Below are 14,306 nucleotides of genomic sequence, written 5' to 3' on the forward strand. Positions count from 1 at the left end.
ACAGAGCACAGAACACCATCCTTCCAACCTCGAAGATTAGTTTCCTCATCAGACTAAACATACCACCAAGGCAGGGCCCCGTATTTTATGGGGTCATTTCCTGAGGCTGGAAAAAGGATGGTGTGGACTTGTGCCCTGCTTGGTAAAAGCTTCAGCCTGAAACTGACCCTTTCTGCTCACATTTCTTGACTAGGACAAGTCCCATGGCCCACTTAACTTCACAGAGGAGAGGGGCAGTCTTTCCTGGGCCTCCAAAAAGAAGGGAGTTAATCACAGTAAACAACCCAAATGACTACCTGAGAAATCACCTGCTTAAGTGGTAGTAGTGGTCATTTCCCCATGGCTGTAGCAAACAGCAGAGATGTATGGGAGACAGGTCAGTCCTCTCTCCATCTCTCTCTCTGTCCTCTCTGAAAACAAATGCAGATGGTTGTGATGTAGTAGAGTGCACGGGTAAGTGTAAGTTATTAATAACATTCCAGGACTTGGATTAGATAGTGGTTTGTATGTGTGTAAGGCATTTGCCTTCCTCTGCACTGAAGAAGCATGATGGCTCCTGTATCTTGGACAGCAGAGATATGCTGCTGGAGGCCCAGGAAGGACAGGAAGTAATGTCCTGAGCACCAGCAACTGATCCCCCAGAGCAGCCCCAGCAGCAGGGGTGGCGGAAATGAGGTATCACAGGGTCAGTGGTCAGCCAGAGTGTGGGCAGTGGACAGTGCTGAGAGGAGTTGGGCTGGCATGGGTGTGGAATCGAGATGTAGAACATTGTAAGCAGGTGTACCCTGGGGATTATGGGCTTCAAATGTGGACAAGAAATCTCCTACTGATGGGAGGGAATGAAAGCCAGAGGAATTTCAGTTTACTATGGATGCCAGTTGAGCTGAGTGGAACTCCCAGGCTGGTGGACCCCAGCAAGTTACACTGCTACCCTGAAAAGTGTTAATGATAATTGCACTGTGGTTATATATGAGATATCTCTATTAATAAAATACAAACTTATCTATGGGAAAGAGCCTTCATGTATGTAACTTACCCTCAATTTGCCCAGAAAAAGTGTTGTGTAAGTTTGTGTGTGAATATAGAGAGAGGGTATACATGATAAAGGAAATAGGGTGAAACACAAACAGCAGGTGGATCTAGGTAAAGGCTATATTTGTGTTTATGAACTGTTTTTATTTTTACAATATTCTGTAAATTTTCAATTATTTCTAACTCCAAATAAATACAAGAATGACATGACAGTGTGATATCACATAATTAGGGGTTGGAAAAAGGCCATAGCAGGACAGGAGAGTATCCATCAGCCTCTCCAGGGGGTGGGGGTGTCAGGGAAGGCTTCATGGCAAAGTTTCAGGAGAGACTGGAAGGATGATGACTTGACAGAGGTGTGTGAGGCCCTGGGGCATCTGACTGAGGTGGGAGCAGGAAAGGCTGCAGGGGAGAACCGTGAGGTCCCGTCCATCCCCAGAGTCTGTTATGGAAGGGAGCCCTGTGTGAGTGTCACCTGTGTGCCCAGGAGTGCTGCCTCCTGCCCCTCCAGCCAGCCACACATTCCTTCTCCTTGCCTGGGCCTGAGGCTCAGGAAGCTTCAAGGAAGAATGCTCGAAGGCGGGGCCTGCAGTCCAAAGTAGGCTGGGATGGGCGGGGCCCATATGCTCAGCACTTTATGTACCTCAGATCTCCCTGCAGAGGCAGTCGATCTGAGACTCCTCCTGGTTGGGCGCTCTCAGCTCCTGGCATCTGTGAGGAAGGAAGCAGAGAGCTAGCTCCCTGTGCTGAGTCTGAGACAGAATCCCAGTGTGTGGGGAGCCACAATGCCAACTCAGGTCCGGTCTTGGCCTTAAGGATGGGGAGTTTCAGAGAAAGGACACTGTGGCCCCTTAAGGATTTGTAGGGTTGACTGGGGTAAGGTCTGTTCCAGGAGGTTCCAGAGTGCCCAGAATCCCATCACTTTCCGCTTGAGTTTTCCTTACTCAAAGAGTTCAAAGAGAAAGGATGGAAGGGAGAGAAAGGATGAACCAGCCAATGACGGTGTGCATGTCCTTTCTACTTAGGGGACAGGAGTCAGGTTTTACTTCCTGCTGTTCCTCACTGTGGCCACCAGAGGGCAGAGTGCAGGTAAGTGACTCAGAAGCAGCAGTTTCATCAGCTCAGATGTGCAGTGGAAAAGAGAGTGTAGAACCAGGTTGGATGCTGAAGTCCTGGACTAGAGGGGGAGTCATGGAGATGCAGAGAAGCCACACTTTGCAGCCAAATTGAGCTGTGGCCAGAGTGTTGATTGCTGGTGTCTCTGGATGTTTGGTCTGAAGCTAAGGCCTGTCCGGGGGTCCATCCATCTGTGCCTCTGTGTGGCTGAGGGCGCTCAGGGGAGCCATGGTGGTGAAGACTGGGCTTCCTTCTAGCTGCTCCTGCTCCTATGGCCTTGGCCTTGGGGTTCCCAGAGGGTGCTTGGTGGTCAGGGCTGTGTCCAGGGAACATCTTTCCCTAGTCTTCATCCTCACGATTCCATTTATCACAGTAGGCATAATGAGAGTTTTTGTGTTTAATTGGTTGTGGAGAAGAATGCAAGTGTTGAGTATGTACTAGATTGTGGTCAGCTAGTCTTAGCAGAGAGAATCCTGACCTCTGGGGCCTCACAGCCTAGTGATGAGCCTGTGAAGTGGGAAGGGGCTAGGAGCCAATGGCCAGGAAGGCTGGTGTGAGCGGCATGAGACTGAGAATTATCCTCACATCCTCTAGCAGGGACACTTGCTGTTGAGAAGTTTTGGGAGGAGGAAACCTGTGCTCCTTACCTGTCTTTCCTTCCACGAAGCTGCAAGGAAATCAAAGAAAGGTGCCATAAAGCAGCTGGTGAGTAATAACCCAACTCAGCATCCTTTCCTTTTAACCACTTTTTAGCTAAACAGATCTTGGTCATGGAGATCAAGAGGGTGTGTGTCTACCGCTCCTGTCTGCTCTGACTCCAGCTTCCAGCTTAGATTTCTATTGGGAATTTTGAGGCTTTTGGGTCCAGCCTAGTTGTCAGAGACATGATCTTCTGAACACAGGGAGAAGGTGGTGTTTCTGGTGAGTCTTAGCATGATGGCTGTAGCTCCAGTGAGTGTAAGATTTTTCCCTGCTTGTAAGCTAAGTAGTTAGTCCTGCCCTAGTGTCATAGATTCTGGTAGAAAACATGAGCCTCCAGAGGCAGAGACATAGAGCTTTATTCCTCACAATCACAGAAGTAGCCAGAGCATCAGCCTTTTCCTGTGCTGGTGTTCTGGGTCCCTTCCCACCCAGTGATGTGAAAGGGCCAGGAGATATCTGCCTATGTAGTTTGTTTGCCAAGTGGCTCATAAACTGGGTTCGTCAAGCAAATATAAGCCTTTTCGGATAAGACAGTTTATTTTCTCTGGGGCTGAGTACAAGGAAGAACTGTGCAGTTAGGGAATCTGAATCTCATATAATGGGCAGTGACCATGCCTGCCCTTACCTCTGAGTTGCAGAGGCTACATCCTGATGTAGACTTGAGATGTTTCTGGCCTCTTCTGGCCATAAGAAGGCTCTATCCCAAGGGAGATACCATCTCTGTCTCCTAGGATGTTCGCTCTACAAAGTCTTTGAAAAGGTAGCGTGGAACAAAGGCAGTCAGTGTCCACAGAGAATTGTCCTCAACAAGCAGATATGTGTGGGAGACTTCAGGATACATTTCTGACTTCCCAGAGTCTTTCTGGTTGTGAGTCTGAGATGGACCCTGTGCTCTCAGACAGAGGGTCTCTGACTGGTTCTCTCTGTAGATGGCCTGTATCACCTCCGCACTGAGAATGGTATCATCTACCAGACCTTCTGTGACATGACCTCTGGGGGTGGTGGCTGGACCCTGGTGGCCAGCGTCCATGAGAACAACATGCGTGGGAAATGCACGGTGGGCGATCGCTGGTCCAGTCAGCAGGGCAACAGGGCTGACTACCCAGAGGGCGACGGCAACTGGGCCAACTACAACACGTTTGGGTCTGCAGAGGCCGCCACCAGCAATGACTACAAGGTACTGAGCACCCAGGTGGGAAAGGGTGGGAGCTGCTTGTGGCTGGAGCAGAGCATGTGGAAGGGAGGGTGGGAGATGGGGATGTGGCGGTGGGGCTGGAGAAGAAGAAAGACGGAAGTCCATGTCTTGAATGACAAATTCCTCTCACCAAGGTTGTTTGTGTGGTGGGGTCTCGTCGTCTGCTGGAGGGAGGTGGGGTTCTGGGCACTGCTGGGCACCTGTTCCCCGGAGACCTGAGCTCTCAGCTGCACTGAGGACTGCGTGTGTAGGTCTTTGGCTGGTGGCACCTTCTTGACTGGTCAGGCTGAGTGTGTGTCCCTCTGCAGAACCCTGGCTACTACGACATCCAGGCCCAGGACCTGGGCATCTGGCATGTGCCCAACAAGTCCCCCCTGCAGCACTGGAGGAACAGCTCCCTGCTGAGGTACCACACCAATTCTGGCTTCTTCTGCAGACTGGGGCACAATCTGTTTGGACTCTACCAGGTACCTGGCGCTGCTGGCTGGGGGTGGGGGCACTACTTTTGTTGAGCTGAGAGTCAGGTGTTTGGGATGGGGAGTAAGTCTGCTCTGTCCATATCACTAAGGGCCTCTGCTTGGCTTTCTACTACCTCTGGGTCACTATGAGCTAGTGTGCCGCCTCTTTCAGAGGAACTGTGAGCCAGGCAGGGGAAGAAGCCTAGGGGAGAGGTTTGGGGCGGGTAGAGAGTGAAAAGGATAGGGGTTTTGAGGCTGGTTAGGGTCCTAGCTATGGGTGGCAGGGGGGAAATACACCAGTATTTGTATAATGCCACATAAGGGTATTAAAGCCTTTATTGCCCAGAATGGCAGTATCTCTGTTGTCTTCCACAATCTGTATTTTGGGTCCCTGCAGAAATACCCAGTGAAATATGGAGCAGGGAATTGCTGGTCTGACAACGGCCCAGCCATTCCTGTTGAGTATGACTTTGGTGATGCTGAGAAAGCTGCATCTTATTACTCACCAAATGGTCAGCGTGAGTATCTGCTTCCAAAGCCCAGTCGTTAACCCTTCTCTGCACTCTCCGGGAAAGTGTAAATAAGAAAAGTTAATGATCCTTCAGTTCAGTTCAGTTCAGTTCAGTCGCTCAATCATGTCTGACTCTTTGCGACCCCATGAATTGCAGCACGCCAGGCGTCCCTGTCCATCATCAACTCCCGGAGTTCACTCAAACTCACGTCCATCGAGTCGGTGATGCCATCCAGCCATCTCATCCTCTGTCGTCCCCTTCTCCTCCTGCCCCCAATCCCTCCCAGCATCAGAGTCTTTTCCAATGAGTCAACTCTTCGCATGAGGTGGCCAAAGTACTGGAGTTTCAGCTTTAGCATCATTCCTTCCAAAGAACACCCAGGAGTGATCTTTCAATATGCCAAGCTGTTTTCTAGGAATGTGACATGGATTTTTGTTATTTAACCATTATGGAGAAACTATAGGCTCAGGCTTCTTAACTAATAACCCTTTTGGATTCTTTTCCCCCCTTCGTTTATTTATTTCTAATTTCCCCTTAGTTTGTTTATTTATTTTAAACTAATACCATATTGTGTGGGTTTCTGCCGTACATCAACATGAATCAACCATAGGTATGCATATGTCCCCTCCCTCTTGAGCCTCCCACCCCATTCTACCCTTCTAGGATGTCACAGAGCCCTGGTTTGAGTTTCCTGAGTCAGTGTAAGAATCTTACCATACTTAAGAGCTAATTAATGTGCACAGGTGAGAACAACTTGCAAAAAAAAAATTTGTTTTTGTTATGATGGATAGCTATTATTATAAGAAGACCTTTTAAGCAAGATAAAGCCACAGAACTTGTCTTTGGTGGGAAAATAAGAGTCATTTTACTTTAAAGTCCCGGTAATTGGATGAGAAGTGTGCCAGCAGAGACCGATGGCTGCTTCTGATCATTGCTTATTCCTGCTGAACCTCTGGAGGTCTTCTTGCTGATCTGTCAGTGGATCTCATTTCTCCTATGAGCCTTAGACAGACAAGTGACTTTTGTGAGCCTGAGCCTTGGTCTTCTTGCCCCAGATGGAGGGAGGGTCTCTTCTTTCCTTTTTCAAGGCCAGGATGCAGCAGCCACTGTCGAAAAGTGCTGTGCTCTTTGCCCACAGATTGGCTGTAAGCTGACCTATTGATTTAGGGAATTCCTGGGCTGGTCAAAGGGAAGATATTTCTAGTTCGTCCTTTGAATCCTTGGCCTTTTCTCTGCCTCTTCTTTTCCAGGAGAATTTGTTGCAGGCTTTGTCCAGTTCAGAGTGTTTAACAATGAGAGGGCAGCCCATGCCCTGTGTGCTGGGATGAGAGTCACTGGCTGTAACACTGAGCACGTGAGTTTGGGGAAGATCCCTGGCTTGTCTGGGCGAGTGTATGTGTGTGTATGTTTGTGTGTGTGTGTGTACCTGTCTGGGGTGTTTGATGTGGCTTGCATTTTTACTCTTTTCTGGCATTGTGTAGACATATTTTTTAAATTGTAGCTATTATTTTTTAATTGAGATTCAATTGATCTATAACATTATATTAGCTTCTGATATACAGAATAGTGATTCTATATTTTTATATATTATGAAATGATCACTGTAACAAGTCTAGCCACCACCCAGCACTACTCACAGTTGCAAATTCTTTTTTCTTGTGATGAGAAGTTTTAACATCTACTTTCTGAGTGACTTTTCAATGTATAGTATAGTCTTATGACTAGTGTCACCATACTGTACCTTACACCCCCAGGACTTACTTTATACATGAAATTCTGGAACATCACTGATGGTCCAGTGATTAGGATTCTGGAACTCCACTGCTGTTGTTGCTCAGTTGCTAAGTCATGTCCCTCTCTTTGTGACCCCATGAAGTGCAGCATGCCAGGCTTCCCTGTCCTTCACTGTGTCTCAGAGTTTGCTCAAGTTCATGTCCATTGAGTCAGTGGTGCCATCTCATCCTCTGTTGACCCCTTCTCCTCTTGCCCTCAATCTTTACCAGCATCAGGGTCTTTCCCAGTGAGTCAGGTCTTTGCATTAGGTGGCCAAAGTATTGGAGCTTCAGCTTCAGCACCAATCCTTTCAATGAAAATTCAGGGTTGATTGCCTTTAGGACTGAGTGCTTTGCTCTCCTTACTGTCCAAGGGACTCTCACAAGTCATCTCCAGCATCACAGTTCAAAAGCACCAATTCTTTGCTTCTCAGCCTTCTTCATAGTACAACTCTCACATCCATAAATGACTACTGGAAAAACCACAGCTTTGACTACAGGGACCTTTGTCGGCAAAGCGATCCTCTGCTTTTTAACACACTGTCTATGTTTGTCATAGGTTTTCTTCCAAGGAGCAAGCGTCTTTTAATTTTGTGGCTGCCGTCACTGTCTGTAGTGATTATGGAGTCCAAGAAAATGAAATCTGACGTTGTTTCCACATTTTCCTTTCTATTTGCCATCAAGTGGTAGGATCAGATGCCATGGTCTTTGTTTTCTGAATGTTGAGTTTTAAGCCAGTTTTTCCACTCTCTTTTTTCCCCTTCATCAAGAGGCTCTTTAGTTCCTCTTCACTTTCTGCCATTAAAGTCGTATCAACTGTATGTCTGAGTTTGTTGACATTTCTTCTGGCAATATTGATTCCAGCTTGTGCTTTATCCAGGCTTGCATTTTGCATGATGTATTGTGTGTATAACTTAAATAAGCAGGGTGACAACATACAGCCTTGATGTACCTCTTTCCCAATTTTGAACCATTCCATTGTTCCATGTCCAGTTCTAACTGTGGCTTTTTGCCCTGCATGCAGGTTTCTCAGGAGACAGGTAAGGTGGTCTGGTATTCCCATTTCATTAAGAATATTTCAGTTTGTTGTGATCCACAGTAAAGGCTTTAGCATAGTCAATGAAGCAGCATAGATTTTTTTTTTTAAATTGCCTTGCTTTCTATGATCCAGCGTATGTTGGCAATTATCTCTGGTTCTTCTGCCTTCTCTAAACCCAGCTTGTACATCTCTGGAAGTTCTCAGTTCTCATACTGCTGAAGCCTAAGTTGAAGGATTTTGAGCATATCTTGCTGGCATGTGAAATGAATGTAATTGTATGGTAATTTGAACATTCTTTGGCACTGCCTTTCTCTGGGATTCGAATGAAAACTCACCTTTTCAGTCGTGTGGCCACTGCTGAATTTTCCAAATTTGCTGGCATAATGAGTGCAGCATTGTAACAGCATCATCTTTTAGGATATGAAATAGGTCAGTAGGAATTCCATCACCTCCAACTTTGTCTGTAGTGATGCTTCCTAAGCCCCTTAAGGCTTTCTTATCTCTCGTTGCTATTCTTTGGAACTCCGCATTCAAATGGGTATATCTTTCCTTTTCTCCTTTGCCTTTTGCTTCTCTTCTTTTCTCAGCTATTTGGAAGGGCTCCTCAGACGACCATTTTGCCTTTGCATTTCTTTTTCTTTGGGATGGTTTTGGTCACCACTTCTGGTAAAGGTTTCGAACCTCCATCCATAGTTCTTCAGGCACTCTATCAAATCTAATTCCTTGAATTTGTTTGTCACTTCTGCTGTATAATCATAAAGGATTTGATTTAGGTCATACCTGAATGGCCTAGTGGTTTTCCCTACTTGTTCAATTTGAGCCTGAATTTTGCAATAAGGAGCTCATGATCTGATCATGATCAGCTCCAGGTCTTGTTTTTGCTGAGTGTATAGAGCTTCTCCACCTTTGGCTGAAAAGAATATAATCAGTCTGATTTTGGTACTGACCATCGGGTGATGTCCACGTGCAGAGCTGTCTCTTGTGTTGTTGGAAGAGAGTGTTTACTATGATGAGTGTGCTCCCTCGGGAAAACTCTGTTAGCCTTTGCCCTGCTTCATTTTGTACTCCCAAGCCAAACTTGCCCATTATTGCAGGTATCTCTTGACTTACTACGTTTGCATTCCAGTCCCCATGATGAAAAAGACATCTTTTTTTGGTTTTAGTTTTAAGAAGTCTTGTAGGTCTTCATAGACTCATTCAACTTCAGCTTCTTCTTAATGGTTTGGAGATAGATGTGGATTGCTGTGATGCTGAATGATTTACCTCGGAAATGAAATGAGATCATTCTGTCATTTTTGAGACTGCACCTAAGTACTGCATTTCAGACTCTTTTGTTTACTCTGAGGTCTACTCCATTTCTTCTAAGGGATTCTTACCCACAGTAGTAGATATAATGATCATCTAAATTAAATTCTCCTATTCCCGTCCATTTTAGTTCACTGATTCCTAAAATGTCCATGTTCACTCTTGTCATCTCCTGTTTGACCACATGGACCTAACATTTCAGCTTCCTATGCAGTATTGTTCTTTACAGCATTGAGCTTTGCCTTCACCACCAGATACAACCACAACTGGGCATCATTTCCGCTTTGGCTCAGCCTCTTCATTCTTTCTGGAGGTATTTTCCATCTTCTCAATAGTATATTGGCCAGCTTCCCATCTGGGGGTGTTCATCTTTCAGTGTTATGTCTTTTTTCCTTTTCATACTGCTCATGGTGTTCTCAAGGTAAGAATACTGAAGTGGTTTGCCATTCCCTTCTCCAGTGGACCACGTTTTTCAGGCCCTAATTAGCAGGGACATGCGCTTTAGCCCCTCAGTGTAGCTGGATGACATGCTTAGTGCCCTGGCCGTCCTACTGCTAGTCCACATTGAACGTTTAAACCTTCACGGGCCATCAGACGTCGGTCAGTATGTGGCTGGGAGTTGAGGCAAAGGCCCTGCTGAAGTGGTTGGGAAGTGGGTCCGGAGAAGGCTGGAGCTGATGCTGGAGGACTCCCAGGAGCAGAGGGCACTTGCCTTCACCACTGCCGCTGGCCACCCAGGAGCCGATCTGCCACCCTGGAGCCAAGAGTCCACCATGGAGCTGATCTGCTGCCTGCATCTTCTTATTTATATTCCTGATGGTTTGAAGATCAATTTCCCACTGTAGGGGGCCCAACTGGATCCCTAGTTGGGGAACTGAGATCTGTAACATGCGTGGCATGAACAAGAAAAATGAACTGAAAGTTTATTCCTTTTGACCACTGGACATAATTTACTGTTTTGAAGTTCAATTTATGTATATTCTCATATATGATTAGCATTTTTATGTTGTGTTTAAGAAATATTTCTGTTTGTTGAGGTCACAAAGACATTCTCAAATATTCTTAGTCAATTCTAGAAGCTTTAGGTGTTTGTTGTTTTTCCAGTCTTGTAGAAGAGAACACCATAGGCGTGTTGGCTGGAGACTGTCTTTGATGGGTATTTTGTGACTGGAGGGGCAAGAAGAAGAGGGTGTCAGAAATATAGGGGGGAGAACATTCAATTAGGCCCTTTTCATTTCTTGCCTGTCAATCTAAGAAATGTGACCCTGAAGGACGTCTTCATGTCCCCCTTCAAATATGTTTGCCCATTTGTCAGTCAAAGTGAGACAACTGTGTCCTCATGAAAGAGCCCTTAGGTTACAATTCTGAGGATAAAGCAGGTGTGGGCCCTGGGAGTGGGGTTGGACGTGTCGCCCCCACATTGGCTTCCATGGAGCCTTATCTTGTTCATTAGTGCTCATTTGCATGTACCCTTGCAAGCACTGATTCCATAAAAATACATGATAGAGCACCCACAAAGTGCTCGATAGTAGACATGCACAGCTGACAGTCATTTTAAGGAAATCAGACTGAATGGGATGAAGACATAAGTGCACGGTTGCAATGTGGTGTCACCTGTGATAGCAACATAAACAAGGGGCCTGGGGAACAAAATGTAGGAGCTTCTACCTCTAATGATGGCACATAGCTGATTCTCCGAGTTGGGGACATTTTTGTTGAATCTCAAAAGCTGTGTGTAGAGCTCAGCAAGTAACAAGGGCAGAAAGATGCCTGTCTAGCATGAGTGACTAACATTTTCAGAATCACTGGTGTTTGAGAGACCAATGGGGGTGTTGAAGGGCCCTTGAGCTGTTGTTTGCTTTTGGAGCATCTTGTGCATTTTGGTAGAAGCAGGAGCCGAAGCTGGAAATACCTACAGGAAGCAGGGTAAGCAGGGATTTTTCCATTCTGTCCAGGATGTAGATTTCATGTTGTAGAAGATGTGACTCTTCAGAGGATTTTGAACAGAGGAGTGACCTGATCAGCTTTGATGTTTCTATAATGATGTATAGCCAGGTGGAGGACATGGATCCAAGAGCAGGGAAATTAGGGGCAGGGAGGTAATGAGGCAGGTGTAAAGATGCAGATGTGAAATGCTGAGGACCTGAGCCAGGGTGTTCAAGGCCAATAAGAGAGAGAATTAGTTTTGTTTTGCTCAACTGGCCTGTTAGATCTAGAGATATGTAGATGGAGACATGTGGCTGCAGTTGCCTATGGGGTTTCAAGCTCAGAAAATATGGACCTGACTTCCGAGATTTAGGAGTTTCTTGACAATGTATGATTATGCTGATACTAGCAAAAGTCACGGGAGAAGGTGAGCCATCATCAGGAGACTGGTGTGGCCAGAACCGTGGGGAATAGCATTTGGGGGAATCAGTTGAGGGAAAAGGGTGAGGTAAAAGGCCTGAGAATAAAGATGAAGCAAGGTAGAAAGTAATTCAGGAAAGAACATGATTTCAGAGTCCACTGGAGGGAGGATTTCTGGCAGCGGAGTGGTCAAGGCCAAGTAGGAGGAGGACCAAATATTCCAGGGGATTTAGATTAAGATCTCCGTGGTGTCCACAGCCAACCCCTCACTGTGTCTTCTCCCTGCCCCCCAGCACTGCATCGGTGGAGGAGGATTCTTCCCAGAGGGCGATCCCGTGCAGTGTGGGGATTTCTCTTCCTTTGACTGGGATGGATACGGAACTCACCGGGGTTACAGCTCCAGCCGGGAGATCACTGAGGCGGCTGTGCTCCTGTTCTACCGCTGAGACCTGAGTGTATGAGACGTGGAACCCAGCTCCTAAGCCCAGAAACTCAGAGATGGAAAAATGTTTCCGTTTTCTCCAACAAGGAAAGGAGAATAAATTACATCATTTGTGACTCTTAAGTTTTTTAAATTCTTTTTACAAATTGACTGACACCTGGAAGATGTATTAAAATAATGCTTCTTATTCTGGTGACTTTTGATTTACTTTCTGAGTTGGGAACTTCTAGTCTCAGGTCCCAGAACACAAGTTTGCCCCTCTTTCTAGGCAAATCCTGAGTAAGACTGAGGAGCAAGGGAAAGTTTTCTCATTAGTTTTTCCTACCATATTGTTATTGGCTAGTCAAATCAAGCTCTCAAAGGAAACATAATGAAGAAAATGTGACTATTATTTAGATTCTGTAGGAAAAAGTTGGGTAGTTGAGACTACCCATTTCCTTGATTTCTGTAGCTTTGACAGTTAAGACATTGTCCCTAAAATGATTCTAGTATGAATTGCATTGTGTGTTTGTTGGGGAGGGTTGTCTCAGCTCCAAGATATGCTCTGATAACTAGGTGGAGGTCCTACAATTAAACTCAATGTTGACCCAATCTACTATGTGAAATCCCCAGATCCCACATGTGAATGGCTCAGTCCTATACTTCTGCCCCTTGAATCCCCTACTTCAGACACCAGTTGCAAGTCTGGAAGGACCAGCTATATATTTGAGGGTCCAGTGAATCCCTTCTTTGGTTCAACTAATTTGTTAGAGTGGCTCAGAGAACTCAGAAACAACTGGTGATTGATTTATTATAAAAAGATAAAAATTGGGAACTGCCCTATGTAAGAGATGCTTAGCGTACAGTATAGGGGCAGTGTAAGGAGATTCCATGCCCTCTCAGCCTATCACCAACCCTGATTCTCCCATCTGTTCCCCAATCCAGAAACCCTCTGAACCCACTTCTTTGGGTTTCTTTCCTTTTTCTTTTTTAACAAAGAATTCATTACATAGGCATGATTGATTTAATCATTTACCAGGGCAATTGTTTCCATCTCCAGCCATTTTTCCCTCCAGGAGGGTCAGGGTTTGCGGTACTAATAGTTCTAACCCTTTAATCATGTGGTTAGTCACCTGGCAACCAGCCTACCTCCTTAGGTGTGATCCAAAAGTTACTTCATTCTCATAACACAAGAAACCTTTTTTTTTGTTTGTTTGTTTTTTGCTTTTTTGCTCTGATCACTTAAGAAATCCAAGAGTTTTAGGAACTCAGTGCCAGAAACAGAATGAAAACAAAATTGATACTTAGTGTAAAGCAGTATCACACTCCCCAAGGATGTGAATGGCAGGATCTGGGCACCCGTCTTGAGTTGCTTACTCAACAGCAGGGCTACACATTGAATTAGGTCTCAGTGCATCATCTGTACAATGTGAATTCGATGACAACAGCTCTGGCTATGAGCAGAGTGCAGACATTTTATTCTACTTTGTTCAAAAGGCAAATCTGATCATAGCTTTCCTCAACTCCCATCACTGTACTCTTTCTCCATTGCTCCTTGTGGATTAGGAGCAAATAGGGTGGGAGATGGAGGAGATGCAGGTGCTATTGTCTCTCAGGAGGACTGCCAGATTTGGCAAATAAAAATATAGGAGACTCTCCTACAGTTTATTTCAGATAAAGAATGAATAATGTTTTTAGTATAAATGTGTCTCCCACAATATTTACCTGGTGACCCTACCCCTAGCGAACACCTGGGAACATTTGGAGACATTTTCATGCCTGGGAGGTGATGTTGTGGGGCTGGAATGTCACTGGATAGAGGCCATGGCTGCTGGGAAACACCATCCATTGCACAGCACCCCTCCCTCAAATGGAGAGTGATGTGATCTGCAATGTCAGTAGTGTGTTTGAGAAACCCTGGACACAGGACTTGCTTTATTTGTAGAGTATTGACATTCTGCATTTCTGAACATTTGTAGCTGAGGGCAAAAAGAAAAATTTAAGAAAATGTGTTTAATTTAAACATTTCACAAAAATCTATTTTATTATCGGCCTCAAGTATTTAATAATTTTATGCATTCAAGTTGATGAAATGGAAATTCATATTCTAAGAGAAGTCAAGAAAATTTAAGCATAAAAATTTCTCCACCCCTTGGCCTCCTTGGTCTCCTCTCCTGTGCCTTGTGTATCTGCCTTATGCATCCACCAAGCCTCTGTATTGGCAGAAATACTTGCTCAGTCATCAAGAGCACCATTCTCCTAGCACCAAGGCAACTCCTTAATAGGCAACATTCCTTCTTGAACTCATAAGAGGTCACCATGGCCCATCATTTTGTACTTAGAGATGAGGATTTTATAAACTCTGTACATCGTTTAATGTACAGCCGTCTATCTCATAAACCTAGATA

The 14,306-nt window shown here is 45.4% G+C and overlaps 1 protein-coding gene across 1 annotated transcript; it reads left to right on the forward strand.

Annotated features, from left to right (window-relative positions):
- The first annotated feature begins 361 nt into the window (after nucleotides 1–361).
- LOC139179603 (intelectin-1a-like) lies at nucleotides 362–12,089 on the forward strand. The gene is made up of 7 exons (XM_070779232.1): nucleotides 362–376; nucleotides 2,058–2,121; nucleotides 3,780–4,027; nucleotides 4,354–4,512; nucleotides 4,901–5,021; nucleotides 6,266–6,369; nucleotides 11,771–12,089. Exons 1-7 carry the CDS (start codon nucleotides 362–364, stop codon nucleotides 11,921–11,923), a joined length of 864 nt encoding a protein of 287 aa, XP_070635333.1. The 3' UTR covers nucleotides 11,924–12,089.
- Nucleotides 12,090–14,306: the final 2,217 nt, after the last annotated feature.

The sequence above is a fragment of the Bos indicus genome, chromosome 3 (genome assembly GCF_029378745.1).
Source record: "Bos indicus isolate NIAB-ARS_2022 breed Sahiwal x Tharparkar chromosome 3, NIAB-ARS_B.indTharparkar_mat_pri_1.0, whole genome shotgun sequence".
Lineage (NCBI taxonomy): Eukaryota > Metazoa > Chordata > Mammalia > Artiodactyla > Bovidae > Bos > Bos indicus.

Bases quoted from the DNA above. Each gene is read 5' to 3' on its own strand.
- LOC139179603 (XM_070779232.1), top strand. The intron at 4,028-4,353 runs GTACTGAGCACC...GTCCCTCTGCAG, and splicing joins CCACCAGCAATGACTACAAG to AACCCTGGCTACTACGACAT. The intron at 6,370-11,770 runs GTGAGTTTGGGG...CCTGCCCCCCAG, and splicing joins CTGGCTGTAACACTGAGCAC to CACTGCATCGGTGGAGGAGG.